Source organism: Bombus vancouverensis, unplaced genomic scaffold (assembly GCF_051014615.1).
Source record: "Bombus vancouverensis nearcticus unplaced genomic scaffold, iyBomVanc1_principal scaffold0052, whole genome shotgun sequence".
NCBI lineage: Eukaryota > Metazoa > Arthropoda > Insecta > Hymenoptera > Apidae > Bombus > Bombus vancouverensis.
In genome coordinates this window covers 54,873-76,505 of record NW_027468943.1, presented here as the reverse complement: position 1 = coordinate 76,505, position 21,633 = coordinate 54,873, and the positions used below count along the sequence as shown (strand labels likewise).

At 35.7% G+C, this 21,633-nt stretch overlaps 2 protein-coding genes across 4 annotated transcripts; one reads left to right on the top strand and one right to left on the bottom strand.

Annotated features, from left to right (window-relative positions):
- Positions 1-644: 644 nt before the first annotated feature.
- LOC143304737 (uncharacterized) lies at positions 645-11,019 on the bottom strand. 3 transcript variants are annotated; one of them, XM_076627257.1, is made up of 3 exons: positions 10,312-11,019; positions 4,816-5,347; positions 645-4,170 (listed from the first exon to the last, which is right to left on the bottom strand). In XM_076627257.1, the coding sequence occupies exon 3, from the start codon at positions 3,253-3,255 to the stop codon at positions 1,894-1,896; it is 1,362 nt and encodes a 453-aa protein (XP_076483372.1). In that variant the 5' UTR covers positions 3,256-4,170; positions 4,816-5,347; positions 10,312-11,019; the 3' UTR covers positions 645-1,893. The 3 variants fall into 3 exon arrangements, with proteins under 3 accessions (XP_076483372.1, XP_076483371.1, XP_076483373.1); XM_076627256.1 differs by lacking the exon at positions 4,816-5,347; XM_076627258.1 differs by lacking the exon at positions 10,312-11,019 and having other exon boundaries at positions 4,816-6,056.
- A 3,860-nt stretch (positions 11,020-14,879) lies between these two features.
- Positions 14,880-19,921, top strand: LOC143304739 (venom serine protease Bi-VSP-like). Its single transcript, XM_076627263.1, has 7 exons — positions 14,880-14,904; positions 14,976-15,130; positions 15,459-17,263; positions 17,340-17,618; positions 17,694-17,962; positions 18,023-18,119; positions 18,282-19,921. The coding sequence occupies exons 2-3, from the start codon at positions 14,999-15,001 to the stop codon at positions 15,612-15,614; spliced, it is 288 nt and encodes a 95-aa protein (XP_076483378.1). The 5' UTR covers positions 14,880-14,904; positions 14,976-14,998; the 3' UTR covers positions 15,615-17,263; positions 17,340-17,618; positions 17,694-17,962; positions 18,023-18,119; positions 18,282-19,921.
- The last annotated feature ends 1,712 nt before the right edge of the window (positions 19,922-21,633 follow it).

Genomic DNA, 21,633 nt, shown 5'->3' with positions numbered 1-21,633 from the left:
ACTGTTCATTAAATTCGTTGTTTAGCATATCCACTCGAGAAATTCCGAGTTCTTGAGCATCGTTTCTTCTTTTAGAAATTTGGCTTATTTTCTCTCGCCTGCTGCTACATGTTGCTGTCATTTTATCAACTTCTTTCTTCTTTTTTTTTTTTGAACTTAAAATCTTGATTTAAGGTTTGTGTTTCACTATATGATTTATTATTATTAACTAGTTCAACATTATTTTCAGTAGATTTTTTTTCGCGTGATTTTTATACTTATTTAAATAGTTTAACATGAGCAAATGCATCGTACGTCAGATATACCATTTTTAATAAATTGTCGCCTTTACAACTCGAGTTACCTCTGAACGAGTCGCATGATTGATCAATAAGCCATGAGTAATTATGCAAATTCAGTTTTTTTTTCATCTATTTATTTGAATATTATAACAAAGACTTTACATTGAATATTTTATTAAAATTGTAAGTTTTTCATAAACGCTTCAAAATCCACAGTCTATTGATCAACTCCTCTATCCTTTCTCTTTCTCCCCACTAAAATAGATAAATTCCTAATGTAGTTTGTGGATAATATTTTTTTTTTTCTAAAGCAAATCACATTTATCATCTGATATATTTTTTGAAATAATTTCTGTCTGTACATTTTCTTCTTTTCCCTTACTCCTCTTTCTCTTTCTAATGAATTCTTTTTATTCCGTAAAATAGTTTTTGTATATTCAATTTTGTTAAGTGCAATCCTTATTTCTGATAACTTACTTTTATTAGATAATTCTTGTGAATCTTCTACTACATCTTCCATATCATTTTGAGTGCGGCTTCTACCTTCAGTAAATTTAATATCTTGAACCGTATCATTAATTTCAATAGCTCTTTCGGTATCAAGTAAATCGCACTTATTATTTAATATACCTTTTGAATTGACTTCTGTCTCTGTAGTTTCTTCTTTTGTATCTTCTTCGAGTTTTCTTCGTTCTTCTAATCCACCCTTCTCATTTTCTAGGATCTTCCTTGTTGTTACGCCGCCTAAAACATCTGCACGCCAGCCCGCGCCAGCTCGCGCCACCGGACAACAACCGGCCTGCGTAACGTCACTTCGACCCTCAATAAACCTAAGGACCCACCATAACTTCCACTTCCCTGTATTGTTTCGCCATGTGTCTTCAATCCGTTTGTCTTGAAGAATTTCTAAAGCTTAAAAATATTCTCGAAACACAGTCGGTTTTTAGAGAGGTCCTTGGGTTTATTAGGCGTACTTAAAACACGGAGAAAGCGGGTATGCACCCATTAGGAAAATCCGAATAGCCCTCTAATAAAACAAGCTATGTTTTCCTCACGCACACAGTCATCTATCCACCACGATGGTAGGAGACTTCCTACTCATCCCTTCGAGCAGTAGTGCAGGTCATGACCAATCGACACCGCGGTTCGTTACCCTCACTTTTCCTAACGAAAGTGGGAAAAACGAATCCGCGTTCTTTAGGCACAGGGGCACACCCACACCGAACTTTTCTTCTGTATTAGAAAAAGAGCGACAGTCAGTCTAAAAACTAACGCCTAACGCGGCAGTCTACACATAGCGCGAGAGTCGCATACTTCACGAAAATCTTTTGTCGGTTCTCGGTGTTGTCGAACATACATCTTCTCTCCTAAATATATTATAGTGCTAAGTCCATTAATACATTAATTTCCATTATAAGAGCCCTGCTCTAGCGTACATATCTATCACATCTTCGTGCGACAAGTTGTTAACTATTTATTTCTCTACGTCAGTGTAATCTAAGTGTTGGAAATATATAATTTATAATTCAGTGAATCACAGTGTTATACAAACTCAATCACCCCTATTATCTCAACGGAAATCAGGGGATCGATCAATTCGTGGTGTCGATTGTTATAATCGTAACGGGGATTTACGACCCCCGTTGACGTCTCTCCTCGCGGTTACGTCTCCCCGCAATTGGTCGGAATTTACACTTGTATTTTCATCTTCTTTCACTTCGACTTTATCCGATCTCCTAGGTCTGCCTCTATGTTTCGCTTCATCAGTTGCTATTATTACACCCGTTACTGCATTATCATTTTCTACAGATTTATACCTATCGCTATCACTAGCTGTGTTTGTTAAAAGAACTTCCCTTCGTTGACGAGTATCAGTTGTTTCGTTTTCATTATCTGAAATTGATTTTTGTTTAACACCTCTCTTTTCTTCTTTGGCAAATTTATTTTCTACATTTTCCGATGCCTTTTGTTTATTAATTATTTCAGACTTGTCTTCGATTAATTTCGTCTTTAAAGCGCTTCGCAAAATTTTATTTGTGTTTGATTGTCTGGTTTGATTATAAACAATTTCTTCAAATTTTGGCGAAGTAGCAGGCTTTGCAGCAACATTATAACGACTGCTCCGTTTACTACTATCTAACATAGATGGAGATGGATTCTTGTCATCTTTATTCTCTAAAGACTTCTCTTGTGTATTAGCATCTAAATTTCTCGACATAAGATCTGCTGAAGTTTTTGATTCTGTAGTGTCACACGCATTTTTCGCTGTCATCATTTGGTCTTCTTCTATAAGCAAATGTTCATTATTGTAAGCATTATCTCTTGCTTTTTGTATGGATTCTAATGATATATTTTGTTCAACGTTGTCTATTGATTTTGTATCATTTTCAGCAGTTGATTTACTAACTGCTTCTAATTCCTTCGTTTCAATTTGGTTTTCTTTATTTGTATCGCCGTCCAAAATATTTCTCATTGAAATATTATCCTTCTTGTTATGATCTTTTTCTGCTTCTCCTAAACTTTTACTTTTTTTGTCAAACCATTCTTGTAAATTTTGAGTATCTTGTGACGAAGATGGTGACAAATCATTATACAATACTACAATATCTTCTTTCCTTCGTTTCACAGACTCTTTCTGGTATTCTGTTGAGCTATTGACATCAAACATTAAGTCTGTTTTAATGAAAATATAATCCTGTGAAGCGGTGTCAATTGATACTTTCTTTTCATAAGAATTTTCTACATTAGACTGCAATTCTTTTGAAAATTCTTTCAAAACCATTTCTTCATTTCCTACAGTAACGTCTGTTTTCTCCAAGCTTTTGTTCAAATTATTAGAAACTAAACTACCCTGATAACTCCGACTAGTCGCTGCTTTAATAGTCTCCTTTAACAGTTTTCTTAACTTGATTTCGTTCTGCTTCTGCATAGCGTCTAGTATGGCCCGAATACTTGGATCCACACCAGTAGCCATAGCCAAGCCGGTGAAAATTACCCTTTGTTCCGTGGTATATGTAGGGTAAAACGAATGGTAGACCGCAGCATAGTGGTTTCCAACGATCCACACTTGTTCTAATTCCTCACTCAACGTCTTTCGTGTCCATTGACGTAGAAAAAGGTAAGTTATTGTAATATCGGAATATATTAAAGGTGTAATTTTATCCGATTAATTATAATTTATTAATAATGGATTGAAAATACAGATATTAGTTAGACAGAGAAACGATGTTTGATTAACAGGAAAACTAAATGCAACGCTCGTATTTACATCAAATAACTTGACAACTATTTGGTAACTCTCTCTCTCTCACTAGCAACTCTAACACTCGACAACACTCGCAACTCAATTCTAACAACTCTATGCTTCGACGTCTCGATCAACTCTGAACCTCGCCAATGCATTCCTGCTCGGTCCTGCACACACACACACACACACACACACACACACACACACACACTTTTCGGCTCACATACTCTGGCCTCTCGATTGCCACTCCTTGAAATATGAAACCGTACTTCTGTTTTGACGCTGCTTATCTTTTCTCGCGTCACTGTTACTAGGCGCTCTTGGATGTAAACAAACCACAAAAAGACGGCGTACACGGTGTTTTCTAATTTCAGCCGATCTCCAATCAAAGCTATTCTACGATATTACATTATCGTATAATAATAAGCTTTTAATCGTTTAATAATAACTCGTCAAGTAGAAATTCCACACGAAGCATTGTGAAGAATAATACTTGAAGAAGATCTATGTTCTTACGAGATTGGCTGTGTACAAGAACTTTGTTGGATAGATTGTATCGTTTGACGAAAATTTTATTGTTGAAAGTTAAGAAAGTTGGAAAGAAAACCCACGCTGTCTCGAAGATGTCTTGTTTTTCAGATGCTGTAAATTGACAAATAACTAGATATTAGTATTGACATTATTTGATGTCATATCTGACCTTAAAGTATAAATAAAATCAATCTAGGAATTAATGAAATTTCAAACATTTTTTCTAAGAAAACAGAAGTTTTGTTCCTCCTAATGAGTATCACATGATGCAATAGAAAAATAATTTGACATTGAAAATCGTGTCAAGATCAATTTCGAAGCTATAAAATCGTCTTAAAAAAACGCCGTGATAAAAAATTTTTTGACACCTTGTACAAAGGTATATATCAACGTAAGTGTACCTGTATGTCTATATTCGAGATTATTTATCTATTCAAGATAGCAAAGTAAAAATACTATATAGAGGATTTAATTAATGTGTGGATCAACGTATGTATCACTATATGTAACAATAATATTGACTGTATATGTACGTGTGTAATAAAAGATTTCCGGTTTACAATGTTTACGATACTGATATAAAAATACCATATAGAGGATTTAACTAACGTGTATATCTACGTATATATCATTATATGTAACAGTAACATTATGTGCATATGCGTATAATATTGGTTAAATGTTAAATGTTAATATTGGTTAAATGCGTTAAAGTGAAATGTTATTTACCTATTCAAGATAGCAAAGTAAACATACCATACAGAGGATTTACTACTGTTAACACTCGGTATTCTCGTATTCAAAGTATTTAACCAAATAATTTGGGAATCCAGCGGACGAGCTTGTATTTAATATGATTATATTTAATATAACAACTTTACTCAATATACGCGTAGGATTTTAAATGTCATGAGGGTTGCAGCGGACTCAATTTTAATGTACCTCGATATCTTAGCTTCTTATAATATCCTAATAAAATGTTATTTATCGATTACAATTGTCCTGTCGTATTTTATAGTGTTTGCTTTATAAATGTGAACTTTATTCAAAAAGAGTTCATCGATGATTATCCATTACAGGTTGTTAATAAACCTGAATTATGCACAAAGGAATTGCCGTTAATAACTTAAGATTCTCTGCCCGTCGTACAGGGTACATATACTAATTATTCTCGACGATCGTAACGTTTAAGTCCAATTCGAGCTTATAGTCCCATGCGAGTTAAACAACGACAATAGTTTGAATTTCTATTTGTTCGTTTGTCGTCTGTTTATACCCGGAGCACCTGCTGTAAACCAATACAAAATTTATTAGATCTATAAATAACACATATAAAACTTATTAATTTATAATTAATATAAAATAGGAGAGCACGAAACTTCCTATTTTATGGATATGTTAAATCTTTGTAAAAAATACCATATCATTAGTATCATTTTAATCGTTCTAAAGGATTTAGCCGCATAAAGCTGTGACCCTTGGAAGAATCGATGTTCACGCGTGACAAATTGAAATTGTGCGAAGGTTCCGGTACGAACATCACAAGCCGAACATCGATACCAGGGGCACAGGCACATGTTCTGGGTTCATTATATATTTATAAAGGGCTGACGATTCAGTGGATGGTCCGGGTAAATTTAAATTGTAAATGAACGCATTGCTGGTTTCAAGTAAAAGCCTGGATAAGAGCGGATATGGTATGAGAGTCTGTCGTGGAAAGGGGAACAGGCCGCTTTTATTTGTAAAGTTTGAATCTCCTCGATATTGAAGATGTTGAAGCTGCAAGTATGTATTTCATTTTAATCCATTCGAGACCGAGATTTAATTGTAAGACGATACCTAGGTGTCGGTACGATCTGAATGTTTAGTTAGAATGATTCTGTGTTTTACTCTCTCCAGGGTATCCTTTTCATACTTTGATTTTAAATCGATGACAATCTTAAATAGTATGCCTCATATTTTTAAAATATAAAATTATATACTATGTTATTCTATAATGTATTATGTACAGTTATATATATATATATATATATATATATATATATATATAATAATTCTATATTGAAAAAAATATGAAATTAACATGATATATACATTACTACATAAGTTATATATAAAATATGTATGTAATATCGTGATGTAATATGTTTACAAAACGTGGACAATAGAGTTGTTAATCAGACAGATAAGACGATTGTGGCTTAACTTGAACTATTCATACCAAACGTACAGAACACAGCGCAATCCACACTCTCTCGGCAACGCCACTCGCAACCTCCGTCTCCGCTCAACTCGCACTCCGGCTTCTCGACTCGCACACTGTTTCCCGACTGACCCTTTCTGGCCGTTGTCGCATTCTGTTGTCCTTTTCCTAGGCCCACCGCACACGTGTTCCGCAGACGCTCGTGGCCAGGGTCACGTAGGTCTTTTCCACGAAACTATGCACTTGAAAAGACCGATGACACATTGATGGGCCCGACGGCGCCTCGGCTCTCGCGACACTGTTCATAGTTCGTCCGATATTTCCCAGGCCTTTCGTCCACGATACTACATTCGGCCATCCTGCAATAACATCTGCCCTCAGATGTTGCCTTCTATCTCGCTGTCATCAGATGCGTCACTTTCGGCATTTAGGACCCAAGGTTTCATAAAATCGAGGTGTGTGCGGGTCCTTCCTTCGGTACTGCTTCGCACGCTTTCTTCTTTTCTTGTAACTTCGACGATTCTCCTCTTGAGTTGCGGCGATCTTCCTCTTCGCGTCCTCACGTAGCTCGCGACGTTGTTCTCCAACCCTCGCGGCCCACTCTTCGTCGATCAGCTTTCTAATCTTCGCCTCTTCCCTGACTTGCATTTCGACCCCGACCAGTAGCTGGAAAGGAGTCTTCCCTGTGCTTCTGTTTACGGTGGAATTCAGGTATTTCTGAACCTGGTCGACATGCTGCCCGTTCCCCCTCGGCGCCAGTCTTCGCGGTCTTCGCGCTACCGGTTTGTCGCTTTTCAGAACTATTTTCTCGGTTATTCCGACGTCTCGCTTCTTCTCCGGCCTATACCCCCTAACGATATCGCGAATCGCTTCACGATAATGCGGTTCCCGTACGCGTGTCAGGTCTGTTTCGTCGGTCTGTTCTACCGCGTTTACCCCCAGTACATCCAGCGCGTCCTCGTGACCGTCGGTCTGATCGTCGAGTCGTAAAAATGTCACCTCGCCCCGTTTGACTCGCAACTCTACCTGGTCTAAAAAATCGGTACCTAAGAGTAGACTGTGTCTTGTCATTACCTTATTCGAGACAACATGCAGGGTGACAGTAAAGTCGTACCCGTCGACCGTCATTACCCTTGTAAACTCGCCCCAGGTACTATTGCCAACAGAACCAAAACCATCGAACCTAAGTTTGCAGTTTCCCAGAGGTGGTGATCCTAACCTCGCATACTCATCCGCTCGTATGAACGTAAGGTCACTACCTGTATCCACTAACGAGACAAACCTGCAGCCATCTATCGACACGTCCTTCAAGTACTTTCCCTTTTCGGATCTTGACACTACGCAAGTCTCTTTCGGTCGTGCCGTACACCTTGCTGCAATATGTCCAAATCCGCTGCACTTGAAACACCTAACACCTTCTCCCCTCTCCGGACACTTAACACTTAGATGATCCTCACTACCGCAAATGAAGCATCTTCTTTTCTTCATTGCATCTACAGATTGACTGGGCTTCCCGTTCTTCTGGGTTTTAGCCGGCTTCACAATCGACTTTGCTCTGCGACTCTTCTGCTCTTCGTACATCACTAACCTCTTCCTCAACTCTTTGATTGACGTAGCGCCGTACAATACAGCCTTATTGTTCTCGTCGTCTATTATTCCATCCACTATGTATTCCACCTTTGCTTCCTCCTCCATGTCCACATGGCTGGCTATTTCGAGCATGCGGTACATGTAAGCCAAACATGCTTCATCGCTCTCCTTTTTTGTTTCTTCAAGTTTCTGATGAACTTGCCTACTGCTGACTTTCCTCGAAAATTCTTTCACTAGCCCCCTCTTCAACTCATGCCAAGTCCTGGCATGACACTCGAAGCTCGCAAATATTTTCGCTGATCCCTTCAGCAGCTTCCTTGCGTAGACTGCCTTCTGCCCATCCGACCACATGCACGTATCAGCGACTTCCTCGAACGACTCGAACCATCGTTCGACATTTTCACCTTTGTCGCCACTAAACGACTCTAATGCATCTTCGACGTCTCTAAAACTCAGTGTCGAACCAACACATGCCCTTCGACAACATTCGTCACGGTCCTGATACACCCTTCGCGTACCTCTCTTGTATCCTCTGGCGTTTTTTCTGTCATCTTCATCCTCACTTTCGTCGTCGCTTTCTTCTTCCGACGATATGTCATTACCATCCATGGCCGCTCGTAGCCGTGCGCGTAATTCTACTTTTCTTCCCGTCGTTTTTAAACCCAAACTAGCGAGGCGCTCCTTCAACTCCTTCGTATTCATTTTCTCAACATCCTCACCTTCGTTGCAATCACGCTCAGCTCTCTGTACACTTTCTAAATCTCGTTGACCGGTTAGCTCTTCACCGCCTGTCGATCCCTTACGATACGATTGTCCAGCCCTACACGCCCGATTCAGCCTTGCAATCAGCACTGACCTCGCACCCGATATAGGGAGGTTCATTCGCGCGAGCTTATTCCTCAGCTCCTCCAGCGTCGAACCCTCTTCACCCGACAATCGTTCGTCCTCGACGTTTGCCATTTTTCACACTGCACAAACTTAAACAGTCAACGATATCGTCTTTTACCGCACCGCGTACCGGTAAATTCACAACTAGCTCGAATAGCTCTGTTAAACCGTTTCGTTTTCTGTCTTGTCCAATCCCGGCTGAGCCCCCAAAATATGTAATATCGTGATGTAATATGTTTACAAAACGTGGACAATAGAGTTGTTAATCAGACAGATAAGACGATTGTGGCTTAACTTGAACTATTCATACCAAACGTACAGAACACAGCGCAATCCACACTCTCTCGGCAACGCCACTCGCAACCTCCGTCTCCGCTCAACTCGCACTCCGGCTTCTCGACTCGCACACTGTTTCCCGACTGACCCTTTCTGGCCGTTGTCGCATTCTGTTGTCCTTTTCCTAGGCCCACCGCACACGTGTTCCGCAGACGCTCGTGGCCAGGGTCACGTAGGTCTTTTCCACGAAACTATGCACTTGAAAAGACCGATGACACATTGATGGGCCCGACGGCGCCTCGGCTCTCGCGACACTGTTCATAGTTCGTCCGATATTTCCCAGGCCTTTCGTCCACGATACTACATGTATATTATACCCTTACCTACTGACTGATATGAATTTCTTTCGGTCTCGAATGCGTTAAAAGAGAGCGCAAAGAAGTCGAAATTACTTATTGTAATTAGTAAAACGACCTGAGAGGCAGACAGATACAAGAAAGAAGGAATATTATATTAGCGGCATTATCATGTTTTTGCTCTCTTTAAGTCTTTCATCGAGACAGACAATCTACAGGTATTAATCGACCAATTTCTCCAAGCCGATAACTTCGAATTGATGTTTATATATAAGAAGTGTTATGTGTTAATCTGTCTAAATGTTTAAAAGGTGTTATAAATTAAATGTTGTTAAACGATACGTAATTGCCTTTTGATCGTAAATTTTACTATCAAGGGGTCTTTTATGTATGCGTAATCATTGTGAATTATAACAATTTATGTGATCCATATTAAAGGTGTTTAAAAGCATGTATTTTTTTCTATATTATTATTCTCCTATATTATTATCCTATATTATTATAGCATTCCTATATTATTATAATATCCAATTACATGTTGATACACAAGATATACAGATTATTATTTATAACGTTTTGGTTTTCTTAATTGAGTCATTCATGTAGTACAAATGATAAGAAATTAGTAATAATTCACAGAAAAAGGATATCGTAGTAGAAATATTATAAAAAAACATTTTCTGTTTTAGTGTAGAGTTACTCCTTCTTACAGACAGTGTCGTACAAATCTGTACGTCTCTGAGAAAATGTAGGTATCTGAGCCCTTACTTCCTCAACAACTTTTAGATCTGATAGAAAAAAGAAACATACGAAGTAATAAGTAATGCTTACTAATAAATTCAACAAATACAGAGGAAGATGGCTAAATCGATAAATTAACGAGACTAAAAATTAATTACATCATGGATCTCTCGCTTTTAATTTTAAGCTGTAAATTACCGATATCGGTGACTGCCATATTCTCTTGAGTTTCCAAATCGTAAAGAATCTTTCCCCAGGGATTGGTCAACTGTGTATGTCCCCATGCGACGTAACTTGCTTAAGGAACACGAGCCGGTGATATGCAGGCAACGTATAATTGATTATCATTCGCTCTGAAACGCTGAAGTAATGACCAGTGCAGTGGTCCAGTGGTCATATTGAATGCCGCTGGATATATCAGCATTTGGCAACCTAACTCAGAGAAGCAGGAAATATGAAGCCACCGAATACCAATTAACTTCGTAGTTGCACGGTTCACATTCCATCATTTCTGAATATGCGAGGACAGTCCTCTTATTGTGCTTTTAATTCTTTTATTTGTTTCATTTTCAGCAAATATACTGGTTTTTTAAATTAAGCTTCTTTTTATACAGAGTTACAGATTATATTAATTTTATATAGAATATATTTAAGAAAGATATTTAATTTTTTGCTAGTTAAGTATTGATCGATTCAGTTACTGTACCTTTGTTCCGATAAATGCGTGCCATTTCCTCGAATCTAATATCATAGCAAATGCCAATACCTATTTTGCAGCCCTCCACATCGAACGTCGTTAGGGAGTTACCAGGACTGAGTGAATCACTCTCTCGAAAAGTAATCTTATTAGGAATGTCGATGTCGAATAGATGTACCTAATAACATAAAAATGTAGTCGCTAATTCTATTGCTGCAACTTTTGTAATTTAATATCAAAGTTACCAACTCCTAAACTTCAATTACTTTTTATTTAATAACTGACAGCGTTTTTATCACTTTCTTTTATTAAAAAATCTTATCATTTAATAATGTTTAAAAAGGAGAAAAAATAAGTATAATAATATTTTAAGTATGTGAAAAATTTATACAACAACAAACACATTACAACAAAAATGGGCGTTTCCCGTATCATAACGTATTTTATAAACCGTAAATTATAGAATTGGTTATAGTATACGTATGTACATATGTATATTCCTAAATTATTCCTAGATAGAGTCACTTTCTTCACCCCAATATTTTCAAATTCAAAGCCATAAAGGAATATATTACTTACCTTTCGGTGTTTTGCTATCAACGTTCCATCGGGACCCCAAATAGTACAGGTATTGTACAATTTATCGCCCTCTATTTCAGGCATCGTACCACCAACTACATAGATGTTGTTTTCTTTAGCTGCGTTCGATGAAGCAACGCTCGTTTCATCATCAGGAATACTCTCGGCGTATTTTGGAAAGTACTCTGCATTGCAATATTTCAATTAATGAAAAATAACTGTCTTTTGTTCCAACCATAAATTAAATTGAAATGTTTGTCAGTTTTTTATTTTTTAAATTATTAAAATAACTAAGTTTTATATTTCGACTTAATTAAATATGCAATTACTTAGCTAATAGTATATATAATAAATTGTTTCTACAGGTTCAAAATGAAAAATGAATATTTAGAAATATTTAATCACGACAATGCTATTTGTGTTAGCATCAGTGGCTTGTTACTCAACGACTTTGCTAGTACTTTTTGAAACATAAAGTTAGTTTTCAATTAACACTTATACTAGAGGCGGAATTATAAATGCAAAATAATTGATAATACTAATTTATAACTACCTAATTATTAGTATCTTAAAAAATATATTTATACAAAAATCACGATAATCATGAAAATGGGGAAATCCTATATTCTCGAATCAACTCACAATTTATTTTGTATATTAATTAGATTCCGCGCTCATCAGTACGTACTCACTGGCGACATCGAGAAAATGTATCGGCAATTCCTCGTACGACCAGAGGATCGGAAATATCAAAGGATATTATGGCGCAGCGCGAGTGGAGAAACAGAAACATATGAGCTTAACACCGTAATACTCTTATCATAGAAATAGAAGCAGTCCTCAATTCCCGCCCGCTAACTCCTATCTCCACCGATCCAAATGATCTCCTAGCCCTCACTCCCGGACATTTCCTCATTGGCGATTCATTAATGTGCTTACGTGATCGAGATTTCAGAGACATTCCATCGAACCGACTCTCCAAATGGCAGCATATCCAACAGCTTAAACAACATTTTTGGAACCGCTGGCATAAGGAGTATTTGAACGAGCTAACCAACCGCAATAAATGGAGCAAGGGTGGACACAGCATCCAAAAGGGCACAATCGTCATCCTCAGAGAGGACAACGTTCCCTCCATGCATTGGCCTCTGGGCCGAGTTATCAAGGTTCATCCAGGCGCCGATGGTGTCATCCGGACAGCTACAGTTCAGACGGCAAAGAGCATTTTGGATCGGGGCGTCAAAAGGCTTGTCCCACTGCCAATTCAACCCGATCTCGAGAAACCCGAACAACTAGCCACCGAGACGAAATAAGATGGGAACTTCAACCACACCTCCCTAGTTTGATCGGTACCCTCTCAACGGGGGGAGAATGTTACGCCATGCGGCTTACCATAGGTCATATTCTTAACTATCGATCGCGCCACTATAATGTCGCAGGCGGATCGTCGCGTCTGCCCGGCAAACAAACATTGTAGTGGCAAGCGCGTGGTTCATTAAGCAGGGCGACTTCCAGAAACGTCGACTCGTGGCCCGTATTTTACCTCGCAGTAAAAGAATGTGGCGTGATCCGAACGTAGTGGGGGTCGCCTTCCAGAAAAAACGAAAAAAATCGAAAGGCGTTCAGAACTTTTCGAGAAGTCGAACCGTCAACACATGTGGTATGTCGCGCATTACTTATCAACCAAAACGCAGTTACATTTTTTTTGTTCCTTTTATATCTTTCTAGTTAATAAGTTGTTGAAATAAACATTAATTTATTTGTGTTAATTCCGTGGAATTTCATTGAACTACCCTTATTATCATAATCGAAATAAGGGGATCGATCAGTTCGTGGCGTCGATTATTTAATCGTAACGGGAACTTACAACTCTCGTTGACGTGCTATCTCGCGATCGCGTCTCTCCGCGAACGGTCGAAACAAAATGATTCACTAAAAACTGTCCTGAATTCCTAAGAATTTATTTACCGCAAAACTGACAAAGTGTTTATTTAAAAAATGAGGTTGAAGGTAGTCCTTTTCTTTCATTTCATTCATTTTCATTTTCTTTCTTAAGTATGGCTAACACAATATCTAATCAATTAAAATTTTATATTTTCACGTGAAAAGTTTCTTTAGATAATTATTATCAACATGATGACTAACTCTTACGGATTAATACGTGTCTGTAGGGCAATCCGGTGGACTTGATCGGCTTTTTACTTCGAAAGTTGAGTAATCGGTGTCGCTTTCTTACGCATCTTTGAACTGCATAAATGTTTTAAAATTGTTTGATCCAGAATGTACCACACCGGACAATCAAGAAGGCAGGTGCCTTGACTACAGAAAATGTAAACCTCTGCAAGAAATATGGCAGATACAGTACCGTACAGCCACCGATTTTTATAGACGATCAGTGTGCAGATACCAGGGCAATGTTACGATCGTTTGCTGTCCGAACGATCCAAACAAAGAGAAGAGAGAAATTTTAATAAAAACTGTGTATAAGTATAAGGCTTTGCGACCACCATACCGTGGTTTTAGCAACGTCTCTCATACCAGGGTGGTCGATGGTAAACCAGCTGAACTTGGTACGTTTTATGTCTTTCTTTCCGATTAATAATAAGCCATTTACTGCAAAGAATGAACTTTAAAGGCATTAAACAGCACATCAATGTACATTTCAATTAGACTAAATAATAATGCTATGATTTTATCGGTAGTAACTTTACTTATTAACTTGAATTATTTCTTTCTTTTACTTCATGTTAGGAAGAGTATCTTTTTGCTTGAAATAAAAAATTGATATAGGAGTAATAATATGGATAGAGATCAAAAACTGTTAGGGCAGAAATTACACGTTTGAACTTTATAGTTCAGTATAGTTCAAATAGAAATTATATAGAATTATTTAATAATTTGTATTCCACTGGAATAAAAATTTAATTTCTGTCTTTATCAAATCTCTATTTCAGAGTATTTGTACGTATGTACTTATAGTCTGCTGTATGATCGAATATCGAATAATTATGTATATGTAAAAAATTGTATATGTAAATATGTAAAAAATTATGTATATTCACAACTATGACTATGCATTAGGTTTTCGTAATCCCCGTAACCCAGACAAACCACTATGGAAGTGCGTAGGTTCCCTGATATCGGCTAGGCATGTTTTGACCGCAGCACATTGTGCACATATGGATGGAATAGAAAACATACACAATCATAATATTGCCATTCTTAGATTGGTGGAGGAGGTGCCATTTTCGAGTAACTCCTCAAATATATATATATATATATGCTATTGAGTATTACTGAAGTATCATATCCTGAAATTTCTTACTGTACACATATATTGTGTCATAAAGCGTGTACAATTCTTTCTCATACTTTTCGTCATTCGTTTCCTGCATTTTCATTTATTTTTTTATTTTTCAGGGTACGTATATCCCATTTGTACGAAAGAGCCCCTACGAAAGAGCAACTTCGTCGGCTATAACCCCTTGTTGCTGGATGCAGAGCGTTAAGATATAGTAAGTGATATCAATTTTATAATAAAATTAAACAGTTCCAGTCTTAAATATCTTTCTTATTTTCTTCGTAGGACGACCACGACGTAATGCATTAATGGAAGTACAAATGCCAGTGATTAAGAACGCCGAATGCAAAATAGCTTATTCCAAATTTCCTAATGCACCTGATATCACTGATGGTATAATATGCGCCGAACATGCTCAGGGTGGAGAGGATTCTTGTACGGTAATTAAGTTACAGAGTTACTACAAACTATACGGTATCTGAAGACACGTCAATTCGAATTAACATCAAATCGACGTCTTAAACATTAGAAATAATAGATAAACACAATTTAATAGTTTTGCCCACTTCTCACACCTCATTATGGTATTTAATCTAATTTCCTTCTAATCTTAGTTTTGCTCAAAATACATATAACATGTACATTATAAATTGGAGTATTTCTATACACAAATCAATAGAAGATTATTACTGTATATAAGTATAATTTCAATACAATTCGATCGATATATTTCAGTATCTTTGATTAAAAATTTAACGATCCTTTCAGGCTGACCGCGGCGGACCACTGCTGATACAACATGAATTAACCTCCTATTTAATAGGTATTGTGTCTTACGCTTATAAGTGCGGCACAGCTGGCTATCCCAGCGTTTACACTAGGGTCACATCGTACCTTGACTTCATTCTCCAAGCGATGCAATAATATGATATTACTGTTCCATAAATATCATTGTGTAAAAAACGTAAAGTTGGATTTTCTTATTGTGGAGATAAGAAACAGCTCAAATTTACATTGTTTTGTACGTTACAAATTATAGGCTTAAACTGTACGAAATGTAACTTTGAAACGACACTAATTTTTTACGCACGATAAACCTCCACGACTTAGGTATGTAAAGATGATAAACGTATATTAATTCTATTAATTTGGTAATAATAAACCAACTTTCTGAGAAGTTCTGTAAATTTCGTTTCTGTTGTATCAAGAGAATAATGGAATATTCCACCTAGATCGTATACTTCTTGTATGTACATACAAAATTTTCCAGCTAATCTAAAACACTTCATAAGATAGAGAGCTTCTGGAGATTCGGACACAGAGAGTGCATAAAATACAAGATAAGTCTCGTGTCTTTCAAAATTATTTTTTATTCGCTAAAAACGTCCTGTGTACTCATGCAATCACATGCAACCTCGAAACTTCGCTTATTTTTTATCACTTTCCAATTCAATACACTGTTTCTGCATTTTTGACTATATGTAAGAGAAATTTCCATTCAGCCAAAGGTGTACTTACAGATTATAGATTCCTATACGACTCTCGGTAAAAATTTATCCGCACTCCAGATAGTTAAAACTTCTGTGGACCGTATTGATCCATCTGCACTCTTCGTATGACGTCAATATCTGTTCAGTGCTGCTGCGCAGGTTTCATTGTGTTACGTCAATTCGTTTGTGACCGTTGCGCGAGTAATGGCGCTTTGCAATGGCGATTTGCAGGAAAACAGTGCAGGATGCTGTGATTCGTTTCTTGTGGTCGGAAGTTATGTTTGATGCCTATATTTATCAAAGATTTAATGCACATTATGGAGAAAGTGTTTTGTCACGAAGTGTGTTTGAATGGGCACAAAAGTTCAAAGAAGATCGCACAAGTGTTATGAAAAAACAGCTGGACGCCCGTCCACATCCACGACGACAACATTGAACGTGCTCATGAACTTATGCTCTATGGAATAGACGAGTGACACTGGATAATGTGGCAAATCATTTGCAAATCAGCCACGGCTCTGCTTATGCAATAGTGCACGACAGATTTGGGTTTTAAAAAGTTTGTGCGAAATGGATGCCGAGAAAGCTGATGAAAAGGTGAAGACGACGATGCATTCGTGGTTCGCAGCTCAGCCCAAAACATTTTTTAACGAGAAAATACGAAGGTCCTTCAGCAAATGGACAAAGTGTATACAGAAATTGAGTGATTATGTCAAAAAATGATGTATGTCTTTTTTGACAATTGCTTAAAATAAATTCTACACCGACAGAGCGGGTAACTTTTTACTCACCCTCGTAAGACACTTAAATTTCCAATCTATTATGATGAACAAAAGAGCTTATACTATTAAATCTAATTGTATTTTGTTGCATGAGAGTACACGTGTATGTGATGTACATTACCTTTATATCCCCTTGAACGCTTCAATATTGCGCATATATACTATATTTTGTACAGCTTCTATAAAATTTTGTATGTTTGTTTAGGCTGTTAATCTAGAGGCTGGAGTACAAAGAAGTGGCACAATGATGTGGGCTGATGACATTTATAATTATCAAGGAATCACCCCTACATTCGCTCAGGTATATATCGTTGACTATAATGTATTTAACATATATGATTGTTAGAATATTAATAATTAATCTTTATTTCTATCAGAATTTTAATGAAACTGTCCCTTGGGAAGGAAGAACTGATACCTTGATATCACGGTTTGTACATCCTATATATACGACAAATTTTAGAACATTATATAACGAAGAACCAGATCGCCGTGGCCATGTGATGTGAATAAAAGGACTTGAATTTGATGATATTTTTGTAACGTTAGATAACATAACTAAGTATCTTCACAGTAAGATAGGATGACATGGTTTACATGATCTTAATGTTGTTCACTTGAGTGATGATATTATAAGGAAAAGTGTAATATCACAGGTAGGATGATTCATAATTTAGAACTACTATCTCATGTATGTATTACAAATTAAAGAAATATATTAAATTTTATAGGATATTTATGTTTAGTAACCAGTAATTCAGAGATTGGTATTCATGGTTACTATAACGAGGCTGTAGAAACGCACCCTTTCTTCTTTGCAAATGGTCCTGTATTTATGTCTAAGCCGAAACTGGAACCTCTGAATAATTTACATTTATTCTTGTTATTTTCTAAAATACTTATCTACAGTATACCATAAGGAATGATACCGTATCGCACCTAATCAAGTGCCTTAAGAAACATCAACAGGATATCACAGTAATCCCTTATCGACTGATATGTAAGTAAAAGTTATGTGTCATTGTTATACACAGTTATTTATCATTTTCTATTAATTCAGTTGTAGCCACTACAATATCTATGACACTGGTAGTAATTATGAGAACAATAACGATGTTCTATAAGAGGAAATTATGATTAGGAACAAAAACTTACAGGTAAGTCAATGTATATGTTATTTGCCATTTGAAAAGAAAGTTACTAACTTAGAATTTTTTGATAAATAATAATTGTGCAAAATATATTGGATTTCAAATTTGTCAAAAATTGAAATTTAAGAAGCATTGTAATAATATAACATTAATATTTTGATTTTTCAGGAGATATCATGCGGTGGATGGATAATATGTAAAAAATATTAAGCAGTATATGAATTTTCATATTGCGTAGAGATAACAAAATGAATTTTAAAAAATGTCGACATGGTAATAAGAAATAGCATCATGACAAAGAATATATAAAGACAGTTTCATTTTTTATAAATAAAAATTTGTTGTTCCAGATTTTGAAATATAGTGAAACGTTTAATTAGTATCTTAATATCTTTAAATAATTATTATTTTAGAATCAATTGTAATTGTATCATACGTACTTTTGAATTCGTGCAAGAACATATGTAATTTTGAAGTAGTTATTATTAGGAAATTGTTAGACGCGAACAGTATGCGAAAAGTTAGTATGCAGTGTAATAATTATCAATCAAAACACAAGAATTAAATTCTTGAGGAAAAAATTTCCGGAATTTCTTATTTACACGATTATAAAGAAATCCATAATAAGAAGGAGCTGCTTTCTAATACTTCTCTTCCTTGTAATGCCTATGTTAATGATAACGAGGTTCGACTTTTTGTTTTTAGAGGGATACTGGAAAATTTGAAAGTACAGTACCATTGGGAAGAAAATCACGATATTGAAAACGATATTTGCAAGTAAATTTCCAAAAAATCTGTTTTCAAATTTTCGCTTTCTATTTCACATTAAAAGAAAGGGCTGCCTTCTTTCTCTGCAAGACAAAACAAACATTCTGAATCTCGTATCAATGAATGATGTCAATAAGTTATTTTTCTTTTCAGATTGAACAATATTCCAGATTTATTCATAATTTCATACTACGCGAAGAATAGACTTTCATAGGTATATAAAGGAAATATTAAGTATAGGAAAACTCTTTTTCGTTGTAGGTGACATATGCTTCACGGTTGAACACATGTATTTTTGAACACATATAAATGAAAAAGTACTCTTATGGAGAAAAAGAATTGATACCTTCGATTGACATTAGATAATGTATATAAACTTATGAACAATCACTATCGGTTTGTATTTTAGGTGCACACGCAGATTTGTTGGAGTTCTTATAAAATGTACATCCTGTACGAACGTTTTATTCTTCCAAATTTTACGATACTATGTCTCATATAATAACTATATGGATTAAACGTAATATAAATGATCCGAAAATAGACTCGAACGACATTAATTGTCTTTCTATTTATACCAATATCGAAAATACAAGTAAAGCCGGAGCAATAGTATGCAAGAATGGACTATTTATTATTTTAAACCAAATCATAGCATATTCAGAATGCACAGTATTATCATGAAATGTAAATGAATCAGTTGTAAACGAACGATTTTACTGTAAAATCGTTGCCTCCTTTTTTTCATCTGAAATATAGCAGCAATGAGTACATTCTTTTAATATATAATAAAACGAGATATCTTTATAAAGTTACATATGTCATCACTGGTAACTGTTATCTCGTATGACACCAAATATACCGTTAGTATGGAATGATATTTTTATGAAGATATACTTTAATGATAGATTTTATGAATGAAACGTTATATAAGACAAATTATCTCTTGTCATTCTATGAAGTGTAGTAGCTAACGAAGATTAATTTTACGAAGTATTGGAGCAAAAGAGAATTAAAAAATTAAAAAGATCTAAATAAGATTGTTCGTGTGGCTTAATTATCTCAATTCTGGTACACCACTTGTTACATTCTAACTAATTAGCGCTAAACAATAACTTGCAAATATTAAAGATATTAACACCTTAATATTAACACCTAAAGGTTTTCAGGAAATTTTATAATATTTGATTATTGTATATCTAGTCATTGATTGATAAAATTTCTTGTATAAGCATAGATCGAGGTTGACGTCATACGCAGATTGCATATCATTGACAGGTATCGTTTTAATTTATTTTATGGCTAGAATCATTTGAATATTATACGAATAATTATTTCCATTCGAACGATTAATAGATCACGTACCTATAAAAGATATATTATGAAAAAGACGTGACGAAACAAAAAAATATTGGAAATTCCGTTGTCTGTTGATTTTTATTTCCATGTAATTACATATGAAATGGGTAATTCATTAACATCTCCTCGAATCGAATATAATTCGTTACACTTCACAACGATTCAAATAATGGACGGGAAATATATAATAAGTTTCCTGTCCTTGCGTTAAAATAGTACTGTACAAATCAGATGATACAGGAAATACCCAAAAAACCCAATTACATCCACATTGCATGACAGCACACTTGCAATGGATTTTTGTGATTTCAATGTCACAGACAATGACACAACTAATCAGAACACGTTCGAGGCTATAGACATTGAAATTACCGCGTGTTTAATACGTTTAAAGCATAAATCTAAATTTCACGCGATAATTTCTTTGTACATTGTGAAACTCTTAAATTATCTTAATCGAATAAATAATCCTAATGTAATAAAACATCTTGAAATAGACCTAGATATCTGAAACAGAAACTCGAAGGATAAGAAATCCTAAAAGGTACTAATCCTAAAATAACAAACTCCTAAATAATAAACAAGTGATAAAACCTGTTATAAATAATAAACCTTACCTGGAACAATCAAATCCTAACTAATCGAAAATAAAATAAGGCAAGCAATTCTTAATCTTTCAAGTAATTTTTCCGAAAACACAGAAAGATAGAGAAATTAAAAAGACGCAGCACAAATTGCAGCACAATGAAAGTTTCAGAGCGATGAATACGATCGTATTAAACTAAATAATTTTCAAAAGTGAAATTACACTGAAACGTATATCGATGATATTTGTCATTTCTACGATCTGTTTCGCTTGATCGTGCTTCTTTTCTGATGTAAATTCAATTTATGATACGAACTAAGTTTCCTTTATTATTATTAGTCCTGTGTCTTTTTAATTCGTCACTTCTTTTATTTCAGAACAATGACGGGCTCCAAGATGCTGTTCGGATGTTTGGCGTTAATTGCTTTTCTTCATCCATTAGTTCACGTTTGTACTTCGAGTAGTACAGCTCAAGGTTTGTACTTCGAGTTGTCTTTTTCCATGCACTTCAAATTCCAATACGATCTGGTCACGTGGCCTTCGTACAATTTCGAAATTTTACCTGTTTGGTAATCGTCAATGAAAAAAGAAGTTATGCGTGACCTCAACACATTGAAACAATTTTTATGATTTTTTATTTGCCGGTTGGTCAGCAAGTTAATGGAAAAATTTCACTTAACTATTCGCGTTAATTTCTTCGGTTTAACTTTTGGGAAATGCTTCGTTAGCTTCGGGAATATTCCAACGATTCGTTTTACGTACAAAATAAGCATGATAAATATTACATCACGGTAATGTAATATCGGA